At 39.4% G+C, this 21,149-nt stretch overlaps 1 protein-coding gene across 5 annotated transcripts in view; it reads right to left on the bottom strand.

The window, feature by feature from the left end:
• Positions 1 to 21,149, bottom strand: part of CNTLN (centlein) — a 263,011-nt gene that overhangs the window by 81,831 nt on the left and 160,031 nt on the right. For all 5 annotated transcript variants that reach the window (XM_030566561.1, XM_030566562.1, XM_030566560.1 and 2 more), the window contains 3 exons: positions 12,188 to 12,279; positions 7,949 to 8,490; positions 4,505 to 4,679 (listed from right to left, as the gene is read on the bottom strand). In XM_030566561.1, coding sequence (XP_030422421.1) covers positions 4,505 to 4,679; positions 7,949 to 8,490; positions 12,188 to 12,279 — 809 coding nt within the window. The remainder of the gene's footprint in view (positions 1 to 4,504; positions 4,680 to 7,948; positions 8,491 to 12,187; positions 12,280 to 21,149) is intronic.

The following is a 21,149-nucleotide window of genomic DNA, read 5'->3' as shown; positions in this document are numbered from 1 at the left end:
AGGACTGAACTCACAACCCTGGGTTTAGCAGGCTAATGCTCAAACCACTGAGCTATCCCTCCCCCCAAAATATTGCAATGTTTCTTTTGTGTAGGTAAAGAACTATATATTTCTTAAATTGTAAATAACCAGAACATAAGTCACAAGATTTAATACAGTGAACAATGATGCTCAATCTAATCTAATAATCTAAAATGCCTCGGTAATTTAGACAGCCATGCATGTCTGTGCAGAAGCTCCTTTCAGCCCAAATGGTAGGAAAAAGTGCTAAAAAGTCACAACAAATTAATTGTTAGACTTATGACTAGGATTCTGGTTTCAACAGAAAATATCTAACGCACTAAGTAACAGCCTTCCAACTAAATTACTCTTTGCGCCCTAGTGGTCCCATCTAAAAGAATCTGGCTAATAATATGGTGATATTTTTTCACATAGATCTTATAGACTCATAGATTCATAGACTTTAACGTCAGAAGGGACCATTATGATCTTCTAGTCTGACCTCCTGCACAACGCAGGCCACAGAATCTCACCCACCCACTCCTGTATCAAACCCCTAACCAATGTCTGAGCTACTGAAGTCCTCAAATCTTGAAGTACTTTACAATGATAGGTAACCATTGCACCTCCATTTTACATTTGGTCTATGGACAAAGATTTGAAATAACTGTATGAGAGGTGCTGTGGTCTACTGAATACATTTGTCCACTACCACAGAGAACAGAGCTCCCTTTCCAGTTCAGCCATTGGCTTCTTATGTAACCTTAAGCAAAGAATGGTTATTTTCCCTAAAGTATGTCAGCATGGATCCCATTTGAGACATGCAGCACCTCCTGTGAAATCCTAGACACTTCTGAATACCAGTGTCTGTTGGGCCCATGCATGTGCTTGTTTTGTGCTCCCATATGGGGCACAAAGGATGGAGCAGCTGTGACCCTCCATCAGTTCCTTTGCTATTCACAGCCCATGTTAGTGGAGGACTCCACAGAGCCTGGATTGAGGGTAGGCCAAGGGATCAACACTAAGTCCAACATCTCCAAGAACCACAGTTCCTGTAGGGTAAGTAACTGTTCTTCCTTCTTCAAACATGTGTCCTTGTGGATCCCACTGTAGATGACTGGCAAATATTCACTCTGAATGGTGGGAAGGAGATGCATCAGCTGTATCAGTCAGATATTGAAAAACTGTTTGTCCCAAACTTGGCATTCACCCTAGCTGCCGTGTTAAGGGCACAATGTTAAATGAAAGTCAGTGAGTTGCTCCATATCAGTGTTTTTCAGATCTTAAATACCGGTACATTTCTGAAGCAGACTCAACTAAATGCCTGTGCCCTGGTGGTGCGAGCGCACCTGGATGTTTGGATGGAGAAGCTCACCAGCTAATTGGTAAGAGGTGGAGATGCAGATGTGATCTACTCAGAGAGCTTCTGTGATGCAATGGTTTAGGCATTTCAATGTTCTGGATACAGTCTGAAAGATTGAGTCCTGACAGTGTAACAAATCAAGAGTTTAGAACCCTCCAAAGTACGCAGCTTTCTCTCACCCAGCATCAAGGTAGTTTTGGGAAGAGTACTGACAAGTTAACTGAGTGATTTAGGTGGAACTCCAAGACCTAGAGAGGAAGCTAGGGTGTGGTCTCAGAACCACCTTGTCACTATTAAAGGATGTGTAAGGAGTCTAGAGTAAGGGCCTGGAGCTCACTGATCATCCAAGCCACAGAAAACAACCTTAAGGATAAGCTGAATGTCTGAGTTTCAAGATAGTGACAGTAATATCTCAAGTAAGAGTGTAATGGACAGGAGGAACAGATCTCCTCCACGGGCAGTGCAGCGGATTACAATCCTCGCAGTGCCGTGGTTGGTCCGGGTACCAGCAGGTGCCTCGGTGCTGATGATGGTTCTGGCTTTTCCAGTGGTGTGTCATCGGATATGGGCATCTATGATGAGGGGTCTGATGCCAAATCCAGGGTCAGTATCAGAGGATTCGTCCTTTGTAGGCTGCTCCTTATCACCAGTCCTCAACACAATGTGGGACTTGGTGGATTTCTCTCCAGAGGCTTTTCATGGTCTGTCTTTGCATAAAGATCCTGAGCTCCATCTGGAATCTCTGCCTTGGTGTTCAGAGTAGCCCCTCTTAGTGCCGGTCTTCAGTACCAGAGGTGTCGGTGTCTGCTTTGGTACCAGTGTCTGTGATGGCAGTGGAGTCAGCTTTGGTACTGGGGATATCAATGACAGTGCCATTCCAGTTTTTTCTTGGCACCATCTTCTCAACACTGGTCTTCACAGTTGCTAGTCTGCTAGACGGGGCACTGGATAAAGTCAATTTGTCTGCTGCTACGACTCTGATGCCTCCTTCTTCAGATCTGAAGAGACCTTCATAAATTCCTGCAGGCCATGAACCAAGACATCATGGTTTACCCAGCCTGTCCTGCTTTACCAGAATAGTCCCCATGTACTAGCCAATTTCACTGAAACTGAGATTTTGTTCAAGTTTCAATAAAACTTTTGTGCTTCTAGTCACCCCAGAGACTGCCTTGGCTAGCTCTTCCATTAGGATCATAGTGATTCACTCAAGAGAGACCAGCCATCCCTCAGCCACCCTTCCATTGCTTTCCAGCTGCCCTCGAGTTATGGAGGTCAGAAATCCCACCTTCTTCCACGCAGAAGGTAAATACATAAAGACTACAGCTGTAGAATAGTTCAATTGGGGGCAGCCCCAGTCCAGTGAGAGGAATGTTTTAGCTTTGTGTCCAGGCTTGAGCTAGTAGGCACAAGAATAGAGGAACAGGAAAGCTGTAGTGGACAAAGGGTGATCAGATCACCAAGGACGAGACTAGGCTGCATAGATTCCTGCCAGCCCTAGAAAGCCAGTTTCTGGGGAGCAGTGGCACCCCAGATTTCAGTTTCTCCGGCTCTTGCTCCCCAGTAGGTAGGCTGCTTCAGAGATGGGGAGCCATCTGGGTAGATGGAAATTTTCCAGAAAATTTGTTTTTGGTTCTTCTGAAATGGAATTTTTTAAAAATGTGTGTTCCATGGAGAATTTTGCATTTCCAACTTTTTCTTCCAATTTGGAAATCTGAATTTTTCTAAGGACCGGAAATGTTGGTTTCCACTCAGCTCTGATCAATATCATGGACATGGTGATCGGGAAAGGAGGGATGGCAGAAATGACAACGTCTCTCAGTTTGTGAACCCTAAGAGTACTACATGATGCAAGGAATTTATAATTTAATATCATAAAGACACGGACATATTTTTAAAGGAACCGAATGAGGTAGGTGGGTATCTACCGGTATTTTCAAAAGGGCATAAGCTCCGAACGCCAACTGATTCTGATGGGAGTTAGGTGCATAGATTTTGAAAATCCAGGCACCTATCGGCAAGACAACTACTCCTGGTTATACTGAACATTTTACAATGATATTTCTTAATTTTGAACCAAGATCTACAGTACAAAAAAAATTCTTCAAGTTCTGACAATCAGAAAGGTATGTTTACTTCCTTTTGTTCTTTACCACAAAAATAATACTTTAAACCTGATGGGTTTGTTGTTTGTTTATTTTTACATATGTTTATTCCTTTGTTTCTTCAAATTAAATCCGGGGGGGGGGACAAACCAAAAACAAATTGCAGTCAAATATGCAGCTATAAGGACAAAAAGCATAGTTCAACTACTAAATGCAGCCTAGTGGCCTAAAATCCAAACTTCAAGGTTTTGCCTTTGCAATGCCAAAATCAACAATTCTGAATGGTTTAAACTGCACTTCTCAGATCTTGTGCATCAATCTTCAAAGTAGATCAAATATCATGTGAGAAACACTACTATGAGGCAATACTTGGGAGTAACAGGCTCCTGGATGCCCCAGAAATACTGTTTGATCCGTGTTTGCTCCTGCAAAAAGTCAATGGTGCCAGGAGGATAGAAAATCTATTTTTGTCTCCTTATGGGGGCAATCACCTATCACTAACAGTACTCCCTCCAAGCCAGGGTGCTTGAGAACTAAAAAGCTTTGTGGGACTTTCACTGTCAATTTAAGTCACTGTCAGAGTGACTATTGGTACCACTGAGAACTTAAACCCAAGTTATACGTCCACAGACAAAGAAGAAATGAAATAGCTAACACACCTTCTACTTCAGGATTGCAAACAAGAAGTCAATGATTCTAGGGTAATTTATTTGAAAATACTGATAATTCATAAATTGAAATTGATTGAGATAAAATGTTTGCTAGCCCATATGTTATTGATGATTCATGTTTTTGTTTAGTTGTGTGAGTACATCTTGTACGAAATTCTCATCCTAAGAAATTATTCAGCTAGAGAGATACACAAGGAATAGACTACTGGCTATATGTTCAGCTTCCAATAATGTTTGGTAATGGCTCTACTAGACTGATTAGTTCAGTATAAGGAAACACTGAAGCATTGTAACCTATAAAAATATTTACTAAAAACTGCTTATTTGAAAATCATAGGATACATTTTAATGCACAAGTTATACTGTACCTTTTTGTGATATAGTTGGCTCTTGTCTTCTAAATGTGCAATATTGTGGACCATCTGATTATCTTGTATTTGATATTTTTCCTGTTGACCATTTGTGTCTGTTAGTGAATCAACGGTTTGGACTGTTTTCATAATTATTGATCCCAAGCTTTCAGAAGTTGGTATTTCAGAGTCACTAAAATAGCATATTTGGGGGGGAAATCAATGTCCTTGTTAAAAAGTTGAAATATCTAATAAGGGATCACAAAATACACCATGTGATTAGTCACACACATTACAACCGCGAACTGTCTTAAGCACTTTAAAAACAGTTGGTGAACAATGCATAATCTGGAAAATATTAATTTGATTCAATTAATGAATACCTACAAATAACACATTTGTAACAAGCATTTCACAGATGAAAAGAAATCTCAGATTTTGCTAATTTCAATTTTTACTGAATTCTACTTGAACAGCTCCATCTATAGTCTTCTGTAATTACAGTTTAAAAGAGGATGCATGATACTAGTGACAAGTGCTTTTTGTTGTAGACCAGAAAGCTGACATAATCAAAAAGCTGTGCTACACTATATTGTAAGTCCTGTGACCTGGTTCCAAAGATGTACTACATTTCCTCTTAAAACTAATTGTTATTGAAAACAAAAACAAACAAACAAAGCTAAAAATAACCCTACCCTGCTTATTTTAAGACCCAGTCTGACTGATCGGGCACATGCATGCTGTTTATCACAGGTTTGATGCATAACAAATATCTAAAATAAAGGTCAATTTTTGGCAAAGGTCAACAACCTTGACATTGTTAATCTGAGAGATTCAAAAAACAATCCTCCTCTGTTATTATGGGTATGTTTGTGTGTCAGTTATCTAAATTATTTGGGGGCAGGAAACCTGTAATACTCTGTGTTCTGCAAACTACTGTACTCAGTTAATACAAAATAATAATGGCAATATACTTCTTCACTGTTTCACTTGAACTATATTTGCAAGGCTGATTAGTTAAATTTGTTAAATTAAGCTTTAGTGAAATATCTAAAGTGCAGCTCTTTAGAGTTTACTGAATTCTTTAAACTTGGTACTTGCCGTTTAGAAATGCTTACTGAACAGATCAATTGCAAGTCCTAATACCTGGGTTTTCTTCCAGGCTCTGCAATTAACTTGCTTTGTGACCTAGTGTGCCCTTCTTTTCTATAGTTTTTGCAAGGCTTTTAAAGGCATCACTTTATTCCAAAGGAAATTTCCACTGTCATTTCAGCTGGTCCTTGAGCTTCTGCAGTACCTTCTGCTGATGATTAAACAGCCACAGTTGGTGGTGTTCACAAGCCCCTGCCTTCAAGTCAGTTCTTCTTACTGCTACAAGATGGGAAGGGGACCTAATTTTTCCCCCCCGAAATTTGCAGTGCATCTGAAAGGATGATCTGAGGCAGAGGCTTACACGCCTTACCAGTTTTCTGCTTGATCATCACCAGCTTTACCACTAGAATTGTGGAAAAGGTGGGGAAATAAAGTCTGACCCATCCACTGGCACAAGATACATTTACTCTATTTTTCCCCCCAAAACCAACAGGATGTTATATGAAGGTGCTGTTCACTTCAGTAGAGTTATAGTGGCATAAAACTGGTGTATAATGGAATAGAGAATCAGGCCACTTAACTGGAGGAGCTGCGTCAAACTCAAAAGCAGAGTGTCTAAAAAGATGTGTTTGTATGACGAAAAGCTTCCCCTGATGCATCAATGTGTCTCTCAGACTGTGAAGAGCAGAAAGTAACATAATGTTTTGAAGATGCTGAAGTACCACCGAGGGATTTCTAATTGTATTGATGTTCTTTTGCAGCTGAATGCTTTGAAAGAATGTTCTGTCATCTAGAAAATATAAGACTTGAACCCTAAAACTTAGAACCAGCCTTCAGTAATAAAGAACTGTATTTTTACACATGGAAAAGACATAACTAAATAAAGCCATTTCCTTCAGTAGATCCTGCATTCTGGGCTATCATTGCCAAGAGCAATCTAGGAAACACTCAGGATACAACTGTCAAAGAGGGTATCTTCTGGTTATTTGGGGCACCTCTTGAAGTCACTGTATTACTTTCCCTTGGTGAACAATATTATGATTAACAAAACTGTTCACAGAAGGCAAAAACTAGCAAATAAAAAAAAAAGAAAATACTGCTAATAATAGCAACAACAAACACCAGCTTTAATCGTTTGCATTAAATCAGTACGTCTGCAATATTAAAATATAAAAAAAAACCCAGACCATAATATAAACAACAATAGCAACAACAATACTTGGCACTTACGTAGAGCTTTGCAACTATAGTTCTCAAGATTCTCTGCATAGTTGGTTACATATCATTATCCCCATTTTATGCATGGGTAAGCTGAGGAACAGAGAAGTTAAGTGATTTGCTCTGGCTTGCCTACATGAACATTTAATTTCTGGACAGCTGAGGTGCAAACATAGCCTGCACTAAGTTGCCACTCACTAAGGGTATGTCTACACTACCCGCCGGATCAGCGGGCAGCAACTGATCCAGCAGGGATCCATTTATCGTTTCTAGTCTGGACGGATAAATCGATTCCCGAGCCCTCTCCCTTCTGCCCAAGGTGGAATTAGAACTTGCTTCTCTATTGTTTTTGGGAAGAAGAGAACTAAAAATGGGAGGCTATGTGGCATTTTATATTCATTTGCCCTTGTAGCTTACAGCTGCCTCTTCTCATGTGTGTGGGGAGACAGACAGAAGAAGAGGCAAGAATTCTAAACATTTAAGAGTTTTGTCAGTGCTATTTGCTGGGGGGCTTGTGACTCAAGATTGGGGATATGTGCAGTAATACTTACTTTTAAAGAACTAATTTTTCACCACCATTCAATTAAAGTTAGTACAATGACTGTGCATAAAACATACATGAAATAATTAGTGTAGATGGTTCTTAATTTAAAGGATGTTAAACAGCTTGTAGACATCTGCTAGCAAGCTGAAATGGGTCATTCAAAATTTATCTAACTAAATTAAGGGGAAAAAATGTTTCTCCTCCTGGGTCAGCATGTCACAAGATAACTAAACCGACTTAGTAGGCTTGCCTGGGAATCCTTAGCTGTCAGTGGTGAATATGCAAAGGACCAGCAAATTAAATCAACCTGCCAAACTGTCAATTTCAAGCCTCATGACTGCATGAAAATAGCATCACTGGAAGAAATCAAGCATTGCCTTCTTTTGGGTTTCCTGGCACCTATTCAAATACTCATGTAGTTGTGGCTAATTTTGCATGCAAATTTCAGTCAATAAGCTCAGAACAAGACCTCCCAAGATATTTCAAAAGATCTGACAGTATTTTTTCTGAATACCAAATCGACAGTAGTTGAAATTCAATCTCCATTTGCTAGTGCTTTAAATATGCACGGTGTCCCCTCTACAGAGCTAAGTTAATGAGAGTCGTACCTGCTTTCACTCATATCCTCCCAGCCATCTTTATTGAAGTTCTCAAATACATTGCTCATAACCTTGATAGACTGATTGAGAAAAGCTTGGTGACGTCCCAGAGAGCTTTTTTTCTTGGCTGCTTTTAATTTAACCTTGGTTCCTGCTGTCTTACAATTACATTGCCCATGGGTTGCTCCTACAGTGGCCATGGTACCCACTGCTTTGGCTTTGTCCAGTGAATTTTTCAACTGCTGCACCTCACAGAACAGATCTTCATTTTCATTTCTCAACCTGTTCGCTTCTGCCACTTGCCTCTTCAGAGAGGTAACTTCTCTCTCCAGCTCATCAGAAACTAACTGAAGATCTGCTTTGTCTTTCTTTATTTCTCGAAGCTTCTTCAGTAGCTTCTCTAACTCCCTCTCTTTTGTGTCTGCATCTTCTTTGTGACATTTTATAGATGCTTTCAGATCATTTTTGTCTTGAGTTAACTGTTTGTTTATTTCTTTCAGCTTCTTTGATTCCCTTTCAAGAGCTCTAAATTTCTTTTCCAGCTGGCACACCTAACAAAATTGAGTTTTAGAGTGAAACATTATAGTTTGCTTTTATACTTTTAAATAGCACAAAATCAAACGGTTATATCTTAACATTACATTTATTTTATGAAAATAAAATTACATTTAGCACAAGGACAAAAGTAATCTAAAGTGTCTAATTCAAAAATAATTCAAAGGCAGTGTAGATGAATACATTCTAACGGCAATAATACATCTGTTGAGCAAAGGGCAGATGGTAAAAGGAGTTAAAATTCCAGACAAAGTGACACAGAAGTCTAAGTATGCCAATAAACCTTGCTGATGTGTTCTGAGATCATTACTGATTTAGTTATACGTGCTAATTTAACTTGCACAAAATTTTCAAAAAAAAGCTATATACGAAACAAACAATTTTGCACAAGGTATTTAAATAATCAAACTCTTTGATGTACTTATTTAAAAACATTAAATATATCCTTTCAGAATCAGCCAGAAATTTTAATAAAAGTTTAGGGACTTTAGAATATGAAGACTAGGAACTTTTCTATTTGCAGTATAGGAAAATCCAGACTATCCCAGTGAAATCTCTTTACAAGCTTACCAAACACTATTTTTATTCATACCTAAAGACTTGCTATGTCCAAATGATGCATATGTTTTGTTGCTGATGTACTATATCGTCTAAACAAACTCAGGATTACCTCTAATAGACTGATTCTCACTGTCCTTCAGTGCCATTGGTCAAAGTTTAAACTAAATACCACAATATTTGGCAATGAACAGCAAGTTTAATTTGAACTAGGCCCCTATAAAGTAACAGCTACTCAGATAAGATTTTTCCAAAGTATCTTTGGGAAAATCAATGCAACTTTGGAAAAATCTGTGGAAAAATCTCATTGTCAGTTACCTAGTACACCTCTACCCCAATATAACGTGGTCGTGGGAGCCAAAAATCTCTACTGCATTATAGGTGAAACGCCATTATATCAGGGTAGCGGTGGCAGGGCTGCAGCAGTGATTTAAAGAGCACGGGGCTCTGGCCATAGGGAGCCCCAGGCCCTTTAAAGTGTTGCCGGAGCCCTGCTGCTGCAGCCCCGAGGTAGCAGCAGCAGGGCTCCAAGGGTGATTTAAAGGGCTCGGGGCTCCCTGCAGCAGCTGGAGCCCCATACCCTTTAAAGCGCCGCCGGAGCCCTGCTGCTACCGAGCTTTATGCAAATCTGTGTTATATCAGGTCGCATTATAGCAGTGTAGAGGTGTAACTGATGTATCACAGTTCTTTCTCTACTCTGTTTTCGGTGGGAGCTGCTGAGTGCTCAGCTCTTTGGAAAATCAGGTACCTACACAAGAATTTAGCAGCCTAACTTTAGAAACTCTTTTTATAAAATATTGGCCAGTGCCAGCACGCTGCAAGAGAGTGGAATGCCAAAAACAATATCAAATTTTAAACTGAACAGTATTTCTAAAGAAATATTAGAAGTACTGACAGGTTGTATTTGGCTGAAGGTTTTTAATTGTTTTAAAGCGTATAGAATTATTTTGTCTGATGGATTAATTTAGTTCAAATGACAGTGAAGGATCTCAGTGCACATGTTAAATTAAGAATAGTGAAGTTCAAACATCCTAACGTATCTTTACCAATGAGCTTGAAATCAGACCTTCAATATCTATGCTTATCCATTGCTGGACTTCCCTTGAGCAAAACGTGTGGCAGGTTTACAGTGAACAAAGAATTAGGCTATGACTGCATAAACTCATTGGGTGAAATCCTGAATCCATTGAAATCAAGGGGAATTTTGCTATTGAACTCAATGAAGCTAAGATTTTACCAATTTTACCCATTGTATTTATGATTAAGATTAGCATTTGAACCCACATCTCCAGTGGTTAAAGGCCAATACAGTACTTATCATTAACTCATTGTTCATTAAGCACTTCCAACCTAAGCTTTCTTCATTTCTTAGGGCTCGTCCACACTGGGGGGGAAAATCGATCTTAGATACGCAACTTCAGCTACGTGAATAACGTAGCTGAAGTCGAATATCTAAGATCGGATTACTCACCCATCCAGACGGCGCGGGATCGATGTCCGCGGTTCTCCGTGTCGATTCTGGAACTCCGTTGGGGTTGATGGAGTTCCGGAATCGATATAAGCACGCTCGGGGATCGATATATCGCGTCTAGATTAGACGCGATATATCGATCCCCGAGCAATCGATTTTAACCTGCCGATATGGCGGGTAGTCTGGACGTACCCTTAGTTCTTTAAAACACCTTTAACGTTCATTGTCATTTAAAATCACTTATGGTAGTTGAAAGGAAACAGCAAATATCTTCTGGGTCTATATCCTAAGGCAGGGGTTCTCAACTTTTTTTTTTTTTTTTTTTCCCTGAGGCACCCTCCTCCTGCCTCCGCCAACATGCTCTAAAAACTCCATGGCCCACCGTTTGCCACCCCAGGCACACGCTTGCTAGGCTGGTGCCTAGAGCCGGCCCTGACTACTGTCCTAAGGTATCATCACAACAGTATATATCCATAGAGATAAAAAATTATACAGCACCTGGCAAACAAAATTATAGTTCTGAAATATAGATAATAACCTAGTATAAACTGTGTGAAATCCTAGACTGTAATGCTCAAATTATTTCAATTACTCACTCCGCCTTAAGATAAATGAATGTGAGCATTTCCTGTTATGCGTGTTATTATTTTAACATGATGTTTGTCATTCAGTAATAACGAGATGACAGATTTCATTACCTGACCATATGGCAAGAGTTACAAGTATATGCAATCACGTCATCTGCTGTAAATTACTGTACTTCCTACAAGTTAATTCACAAATATAAGAAAAATAGAAATAGCCATACTGACATTTCATGTACATATTTGTGTTTATTCAATTTAACAATGCTCTTAAAGGTTTAATTAACTAGACCAATATAATTAGGGCAAATGACAAGCTAAAGACAAGCTAAAGGAATAGGCCTATCCGAAAAATGCATTTTCTTTGCAGTAAACAAAAACATATGGTAAAATACAAACGTGCCCTTTTAAGTGAATGCCTGTTAACATATAAAACTATTTGTGCAAAGCAAAAATGTCAATACAAAAACTGTGATTTGTTAAGAATACCTCATTATTTTACAAATAAAATATGATAGATGCTGCACAGTATATCTGTTAAACCAATAAACCTACTAAATGTATCTACACTACCGTTTTGTAGAGAGAAGTTACATATTTAAGAACTTTTTTCAAAACAGTATTTTTTTAAAATTTAAATATGCTAAGTGAATTTATTACCAAATCACTGTTATGCACAGATGTGATTCTCTAACAAAACAGCTGTATGGATTGACATCTGATAATGTGTACAGTTAAATAAACTTTGGCAAAGGAAAATAAAGATTTCAGAACCCAAAAGCTGCGAATAATAGGCAGATGCTCCTATTTTAATTTAGATAATGCGTTGGTTTATTGCAGTTCATTTTGTCTTTAAACACATTTTTAATTTGCTCTGATATTAACAGCATTTATCTCACATGATGCATCAATATCTACTGCACTAACATTGATTTTTGACATAATTTTGGCAGTCAGTGTTTTTGAATTATGAAAGAAAATTAGAGATAGAACACAGAGCTTCAATTCATGAATTCTGACTTTAACATATGATCCTTTACGTTAAAATTTAGATTTAACTTCCTGGGCTCAATATCTTACCTTCTGTAATGTCTGATCTGTTATTTCTTTCACATTCTTCTTTGGAGTACTGTTCTTGACCCCATCATCTTCACCAAGTCTAAAGAGTAGTTCTGTCAGAGAATAAATAAAATATTGTGACACACATACTGCCACTAAAACGATACTCAAACAGTTTAAGGAAATGTGTTCTTTAGTTTCCAATTATAAATAATCTGGTGTATTTTCTTGTCAAGCCTTTCGGTCAGTCTCTAAAGAGTGACCTTTTTTCAAAGTTTTATGTCACATAATTATGAATCTTTGTAGCATCACAGTGTGTTTTTTCCCCACAGTACAAGCTTTTCAAAGATACAATAGATCTGCAGGTTAAAGATGCTGTACTTTTATTCCCATTTTCATTCTTTTATAGACTATTCCCTATGTGCCTTAAAAGCAGAATTCATTGCCTTTTTATCTACACAGTCACTACCAGTTTTGTTCTGTAGGTCTTCTCCCCTGCCAGGAAGATCAGAGCGATTGGTGAACAAAGCAAACAGCAACAGAATTAGGATGAACTGAAACTTTAAACCCCCTTTTTGTTAAGTGAAAGATCATATGTTTTACAGGATAAAGCACACAAATCATTCTGTTGTAATGTTGTGAGTTCATAACAATTAGAAAACTACAAACTAGCAAATGTGAACTTGATTCTGTTTACCACTCCAATGGCCATGCTTCAATTACTAAAATTCCTCCCAAAATAAGGGCAAGTAAAAAAAAAAAATGTTCTTAAAGGGCACACCTACAAAATGGAAATGTTAGTAATATTATAAGGTAAATCAGAACAAAAAGTGTTTAGTTTCCATTTTTGGTTGATTTCATTGTTATTAAAAAAAAAAAAGAACAGTAATTATTGGAATGACTTCTTTAGGTAAGGTAGAAAATTATGTTGAGAAACAGGAAAACCTGACTGTAGAAATGCCAGTCAAGTGTTTAGGAATTTTTTTTCCTACACTAACTGAAAGAATTACTCTTAGGGGAAAAAATATCTGTGTTTGATTTGCTTTGGAAATATCATTTTAAACCACAAGCAGACACTGCAGGTCAGTTAAAAACTTTTGATTTCTAAACAAAACAGGAGTAGAAGAAAACAGCATTACTCTGTAGATTAGCAATCCTCTTGATATAAACAGTGACTAATAAGTTTGTTAGAGTGAATTAGACCCTTCTTTTGTCTTTGGAACATGTCACAGCCAATTAAAACTACTATATTCATGAAATAAATGGAGCACTATTCTAAAGATAATAAAAGCTGAAAAAGGTAAAACTATGCATCTGGGGAATATGTACCTTTACCTTGATATTAATCTGCTAGTTCCCATGTTATTTCCAAGTACAGTCCCCCAGCACAGTGGAACTGCATATATTTACAACATTCTCAAGTAACACATAAAGTTCATATGGAAATACTTTAAATCTTTTTCTAAATATTCACTCATTTGAATGTCTATAGTAGCTTTTATATCCATATTTACTGTATTCCACTAAAAATAAGGTGATTTTTCTAGTCAAATATACTGATCAAAGGACAAATTATGTTTATTACAAAGTTAGATATATTAAAATAAATATTGCACCAATAGCCATAAATAAGTATATTGTATCTACATACACAGAATCCACAATACTGCTGGAAGATTGTTGAAAGAATTATTTGCACAAATTAAGGAATATTATAGACGTCAGTAGCAACACAAATTAAAGAGAAACTACAGGCTACGGAGGCATGGCCATTTCTAACAAGCAAAAAATAAATTTATTCCATCCCTGTGTTGTTACATAATGGTTCACTGAAATTAGTGTGGCCATGAACAGGGCTGGCTCCAGGTTTTTTGCTGCCCCAAGCAAAAATAAATAAATAAATAAATAAATAAATAAATAAGGGGGGCCGGAGTACCACTGCCAAAGCAAACAAACAAACAAAAAAGCCGGAGTGCCGCCCCTTGCAAAGTGCCGCCCCAAGCACATGCTTGGAACGTTGGTGCCTAGAGCTGGCCATGGCCATGAAAGAAAACACTGCCTAGAGCTTGTCTGTCTGTCTGCCTGCCACTGCAGTCACTTTCATCATATCTGCCTACCTAGCACACATATGCTCATCTGTGGCAGATCCAAGTAAAACTCTTGAGTCAGGGACACTCAGAAGCCATAGAATCCAGTCTTCAATTATAAAGTGACAACTGTCATATGTGATAGCATAATTATGTCCCACTGAGAAAACAGAATGAACAAACACCCTTTGAACTGAATACTTCATTTTATTTAAAATCAGCACATCTGGTTTTGAGGTGATTGCAGGAATGGTAATACCACAGTAACAGCAATACAATTTCACCATTAGGAAGCAGATAGTCATCAGATACATACTCATGCAGTAAAGGAATTAGCAGTTTAAAAAGAAAGACAACGAGTGAAAAAAAAGTGTCTTACAGATTTTAGTTTGGACAAATCAATGAAATGTCCAGGACTAATGCTCACCTTGCTAGTCAGCATGGGGCACTGATGGGGTCAGGACCAGTGGAAATACCCTCAGGGATAAAGCAAAGGAAGACTAGTTGAGGGAGTGTTCCATGTGCCCCTCTCTACTCCTCCACACTTCATCTTTGGCAGGTCGGGACAATTGCTTCACTCTCCTCACCAGCCTTCTTCTTACCAACCCCCTCCTCCTCATGCTGCATGGCGTGGGAAGACAGAAGGGGTGGGGGTGGAATGCTGCAGCTAGTTCCAGGCTCTACTGCTTCTCCTGTCTATTGCCACTGCCACTGGGCAGCAGAGATGGTGTGGGGGGCTGGGTTACTGCCTCCTGTCTGGTGGTGGTGGGGGGTGTACAGTTTGCTTCCCAGATGGGGTAGCCATTGTAGGCTCCCATTTCAGCCCCACCCTTATCCTAGTTACTGGATCTCCTATGTTGCTGGGGCTAGGCTGACAGGAAAAATCCCTTCTAGACCCCAAAACTGGCTATCTAGCAAACTGTCAAGTTGCTATGTGGTTTTTTTCCCATCTTCCTGGCATCCAGGTTATCCGGGACTGGAGAGGAGGGAAAGGAAGGGGATGAGGGATTTACATTACAATTGTAAAATTGCACAACTAGCAACTTTGGTGGGCTCGGTAGTTTAGAAAGTGTGATTGAGGACCCTGTAACTAAGTGAATTGTTTGGAGGTTTAGTCCTCAGCACAGACTGCAAAGTGGTGAATATGCTTCTATGTCCAGTGCAGCTTGCTGTTCCCCTCATCTTCTCTCTGCTGCCTCCAGTGAATAGGAGGAGAGAGATCAGGAAACCTATATCCAGTCATGGTCACATCGCATGCCAAAGACTTTCGAATGGGCATGGCCTTCACACTTATGCTCAGGCTTACAGTACATCAGGGGCCATTGGTGCCTAACCTGCATTGGAACAACCCTGCCAGGTAACTTGGGTTAATTACCCTACTTAGAGAATAGTTATTAATGAAGTTTCAGTCTTTCTGCATTTAACCACATTATAGCATCTGTCTCTCACTGTCATAGCTTCAAGTCTCACTGTACCTTTAACTGTCCTCTGTGGTCTGCTCCAGAAATGCCCCTCAGGTCCTGGGCTTCCAGCCATCCCCTCTCTCTGGGAAAAGACCCACATCCCACTCCCTTCTGACTGGGGTTTTTAGGCTGCAGTCCCTTTGCATTTCCTTGTGATTATCCTGAGCATGTCTGACAAACATCCAGTGTCTACTCTTTAGTTTCTCTCCAAGAACAGTGACAGTGATTTATTAGCAACCCAAACACCTCTGTCAAAGCAAAGTACGTTTATTTAAGGACAAAAGCATACAGAGAAAACATATACAACAATAAAAGATCTAGATGCATATTAAACATACCAGAAGTTGCTCATCAGTCCTCTCGGGACAATGGCAGAGTCAAGTCCTTCCAACCCATCAGTAGGGTTGGATCCAGCCTTGAACCAAAGGTCAGGTCCATTCCCTCCCTCACCCCAACAAAAGTCCCTCTCTCTGTTCAAGCTGGCCCTTTTATACCAAAAGCCCTTTCTTTGAATCCTTGGCTTCTGGTATCTGTTGGAGCCAGTATCTGCAAGCCACCACAGGGGCAGGTACTTCTCTGGAGTTGTGTACAATTCTAGGGATTGCAATAATCACCTACACAGTTTTTAGTTCCTGGAGGAGCTGTAGTAACCCTCCCCCAGGAAGACACAATCCCTAGCTCAGAACGATACATGGAACATTCATAAATTGAGAACAATATAGTTCCCAAAGGTACTGCATGTGATTGCATTATCTGTCACACTCATTATTTCCATGTCCACATCAAGCTAATTTTGAAGGGACATCACCTCTTAGTGTTTATTTGAGGCACATCAAAAAGCATATACTCATACATTTGAATCACCCTGTTCATGAATATTGCTAACATATGGTACAAGGTACATTTCATATTGACTTGACTAGGAAAGTGGAACATTAGTCTTCAAATAAGGGTATGTTTACACTGCAGTGTAAGCCTAAGGTTTGTGGGACTTGAGTCAGCTGACCCATTTTAAGAAACCCTTGGCTTGAGCGTCTAGATTGTATTTTCACCCTATATTAAGACTTTTCTAATCTGTGCTTGAACCTAGGGCGCTGGTATCCACACTGCAATGAATAGTCTCTGAGCCCAAGTAACCATATCCCAGAGTCCTTAGCGCCCTCACATCCAGTAACATGGCCACTCTAGCCCTAGGACTGTGTTGCACTGTCAGAAAATTTTACTACCAACCCTGCATGTTACCAGAAAGCAGCTCACTTTGCAAAACGCTTGATCAGTTCATTCTCCATTGCAAACCCAGGAGGCTCTCTGATAGCATGCTTGCAGATAGGTGATCAAAAGAGAAAATGTTAACGCTGATCTGATCTGCTGCCATTTGCAAAATTCCATTTTCAATAGAGAAGGTTACAGATAGTTGGGACACAGAGGATTAAGAAAGTTGTCCCTTGGAAATGTGGGATACACTTCCAGCTGAGTCCTAGGATCCGAGTCAAGCGGGGCTGTGTCTACACTGCAAAGCAAGTGGGGTTGGACCCCAAGACCTGGCTTAACTCAAGCTCAGACTCTTCAACCTGCAGGGTCCCGGGATCCTGGGTCTGAGCCCTGGGTTAGTGGAATTGCAGTGTAGATACAAAGGGGGTTAGGCTTGAACCTGGGCTCAACCTGGGTTTATGTTGCAGTGTAGACATACACTAAGAGACAATCTCTAGGGGAAAAAGTCTGTCTTTATTCTGAATGATAAACTGGCTTGCATCTACAAAATTAAAAGGAGTATTATGAGAATACATAAAGAACTTAGTTTATTTACATTTAGTTTCCCTTACATAAAACACTGACAAAAATATTTCTTACTATAGATTTTATTTTTCTATTTTAAAAATATAGTTTTCTTCTACATATTTTATGGAATCAATCCATGTGGTTTTCTTTCATTTACTTCTTGGTTATGCACAATCATCATAAATGAGGTGGAATAGTCCCGGAAATAGGAACTGTTAGCTAATTTATCTTAGTACGTGAAGGATAATGGGAAAGACTAGACAGGCTATAATCTACCTTCAAAGAAAATAGTTTTAAACTTCTCCTCCTAAAATGGTTTGCTTCTGGACTGCTAATTCCAGAATTAAAACTATTCTTCTGTCAGTGGTATTTGTTCTCCCTCACTTCTGCTGCTCTTTCTGCTAGATTTTTTTCATAGAACTACTTCTGCTGAATGAACAGTTTAAACTAAGGCTATGTCTACACTGGCATTTTTGTTGCTATAACTTATATCACTCAGGGATGTGATAAAATATCCCTCTGAGCAACATCACTTACACCAAAAGAAGTGCTGGTGTGTATGGTGCCATGTCCACTGCCGCCACTCACTGGAGATGGTTAATTATGTCAATGGGAGAGTTCTCTTCTATTGGCATAGGGCAGCTACACAAGCGATGTTACAGCAGTACAGCTGTATTGATACAGCTGTGAAGTTGTAAGCCTGCTAGTGTAGACATGGCCTAAGTGATTTATAAGTGAGATTTAGTTGAGTACAAATGATGAACTTTAAAAACTAAAACATGTAATCTAATTTGTGTGTTTAATTACTGTGCAAAACTGCACACAGAACTGTTACACATCACCTTCTGTGATCCTAAACATGCTTTTATTGTGTTACTACCACTGTAGCACGTGTGTGTAGGTGTAGGTATATAAAGATATTTATTATTCTGAAGGTGCTGTCTGAGTCCATAGTTAAAGCTGTGTTCATTTTTTCAGATAAACTGAGGGTTAGAGCCGTGTGTGTGTGTGTGTGTGTGTGTGTGTGTGTGTGTGTGTGTGTGTGTGTGTGTGTGTAAAAGAACATAACATGCAATATGAAAAATGCTTATTATCATTATTTGCTTATTTTTCAATAATGTTATTTAAAAACCTTAATTTAAAATCTCTTACAGCTGTTATTTTAAATCTACTTCTGTTGAAAGTATTAACGGTTAAAATTGAGTTATTTCTGAGGGGACGCTGAAGCTAGACACCAGCCCCACACTTTAAAAAATGACTTAAGTCATTCAAATTACTGAATGACTGAATGGGTTTACCTCAAACTTTCTCAAAAGTGGTGAAATTTGGGTTGTGATTAATATCTATCTGTCATAGAAGCCAACCGGGGAAACATATGCAGCCAGATGCTAATACGTAACATTTTACCCGACAAAGTGTAATACATAGGGCCCTACCAAATTCACAACCATGAAAAACGCATTATGGACAGTGAAATCTAGTCTTTTGTGAGCTTTTACCCTATACCATACAGATTTCATGGAGGAGATCAGGATTCTCAAATTGGGGGTCCTGACCGAAAAGGGAGTTGCAAGGTTATTTTAGGGGAATCGGGATATTGCCACCCTCACCTCTCCATTGCCTTCAAAGCTTGGTGGTTGGAGAGCGGCAGCTGTTGGCCGAGCACCCAACCCTGGAGTCAGCGCCCGCCAGCAGCACTGCAGAAGTAAGGGTGACAATACCATACCATGCCACCTTTGCGTCTCTCTGCTGCCTTCAGAGCAGAGTGTGGCGGCTGCTGACTAAGGGCCCAGCTCTGCAGGCAGCAGTGCAGAAGTAAGGGTGATAATACCATACCATGCCATTCTTCTGCGCTGCTGCTGGGGGTGGCTCTGCCTTCAGAGCTGGGATCCCAGCCAGCAGCCACCGCTCTCCAGCTGCCCAACTCTGACGGCAGCACCGCTGCCAGCAGCAGCACAGAAGTAAAGGTAGCAGTACTGCAACCCCCTCTACAATAACCTTGAGACCGCCCCCCAGCTCCTTTTTTGGGTTAGGATTCCTACAATTACAATACTGTGAAATTTCAGATTTAAATAGCTAAAATCATGATATTTATGATTTTTAAATTCCATGACTGTGAAATTGACCAAAATGGACCGTGAATTTGGTAGGGCTGTAATATGTATACCTTTGTTCCCTGCTCCAGTGGAGCTTAGGAAACTCGACACCTACCTATGAGCTTGCCTCCTAAGGTACACAAAAAGAATGCTCTTATTTGCCCATCTTTCTGTGGCAGCAGAGCCCCTCTTCTGCGCACTTTAGGACGCATCCAGAAATTGCATTCCTGTCCTGCACACAGGAGGAGGTCTGTAACTGCAGGACTCCCACCTAAGTTTTCGATCTGCAAACTCCCTTCTTTTATTAAAAGAAGAAAACAAGGAACAATTTGTAGTAGGGCATAGTCTGAGAATCTAGAAAGCTTAAACTTAAAAACAACTTCCCACCACTGCCCCCTGCACCCTCCAAAAAAGAAACACTCACTCTCCCCAATCTGGGATTTCAGGGTTATGAATTTTTTAAAAAGATTCTTTTCCAAAGAAAACACAAAACTGAAAAGCCCCATGTAGATGGATAATTCCCATATGTGGTTTAAACCCTAAAACACACACAAAAGACCCCCAAACAAACTAACCAACAAACAGAAGTATCTACAAGTATCTCTCAAGCCCTCTGTCCTAACTTCCAAACAATCATCTCATGGTTCTAAACTTTAACAAGGTTCATTTCTACACTTTACTAGACTAGTTGCATCTAATTTCTGCCTGTATGGCTGTGCCTCTTAGTCAATGCTGAAAATCTTGTCGGGCTTTAACTAAAAACAATCATTGTCTGTCTTGACAAAACCTTTCCAAGGATCATCAGCAGGGTAGGGAGACCCCCCCTTCAATGGTCACTATAAATCTTGTACACTCCATCACACCATTAAAATTCAGTTAGCATAGGAAACCTTATAAACATCAAGTTTTCTATGGCTCCAAACTACTAGGAGTTCAACCAGAAAACATTGTGCAATGTTCTCTCCTGTTCTGCACCTTCTAAAGTGTCCAGGAGGAGCACAAGAGAAGCAGTTCATCATTGTAGTGTGGATGAGTGAGTCATTTTTGAGACTGAACTGTAAACATTACCTTCACAAAGCTGTAATAAATTCATTCTGACACACTAATGAGACTTTTCACTTAAAATATATCCTGGGATTTAAGCCAGCTACTTATCTCTAGAAAAAAATATTAATATTTATAGTGTTCAGGTAAGCAACAACAATTGATAGGAAATGCAATTAAACTGGATACTCACACAACTCGACTGTGTTTAATCTTTTGTTTTCAATCACCTTAGACATGCAAGTGACCAATGTATTGGCATAGTCTGAAATTTGTGTATAATTTTCTTTAAGGAGAGAGGAATATATATTTCATAAAATAAAGACGTTTTATTCTGTAAAGGTTTGGGGTTCTTTTAAGCATCCAAGTACTAAATAGTTTAGAAGACTTTACGATTCCCGAGGTCTGAATTTTTTTAGAAAGTGACACCATTATTGTTCAACAGTCAGCCAGCTCACTCCTAGCTGCTAGCGGCCTTTCCATTCCTGGTTCTGTTTGAAGGTGGACTAAACTA

This window comes from Gopherus evgoodei, chromosome 6 (genome assembly GCF_007399415.2).
Source record: "Gopherus evgoodei ecotype Sinaloan lineage chromosome 6, rGopEvg1_v1.p, whole genome shotgun sequence".
Classification (NCBI taxonomy): Eukaryota; Metazoa; Chordata; order Testudines; family Testudinidae; genus Gopherus; species Gopherus evgoodei.
The sequence above is the reverse complement of the archived record's forward strand: the minus strand, read 5'-3'. Positions and strand labels throughout refer to the sequence as shown.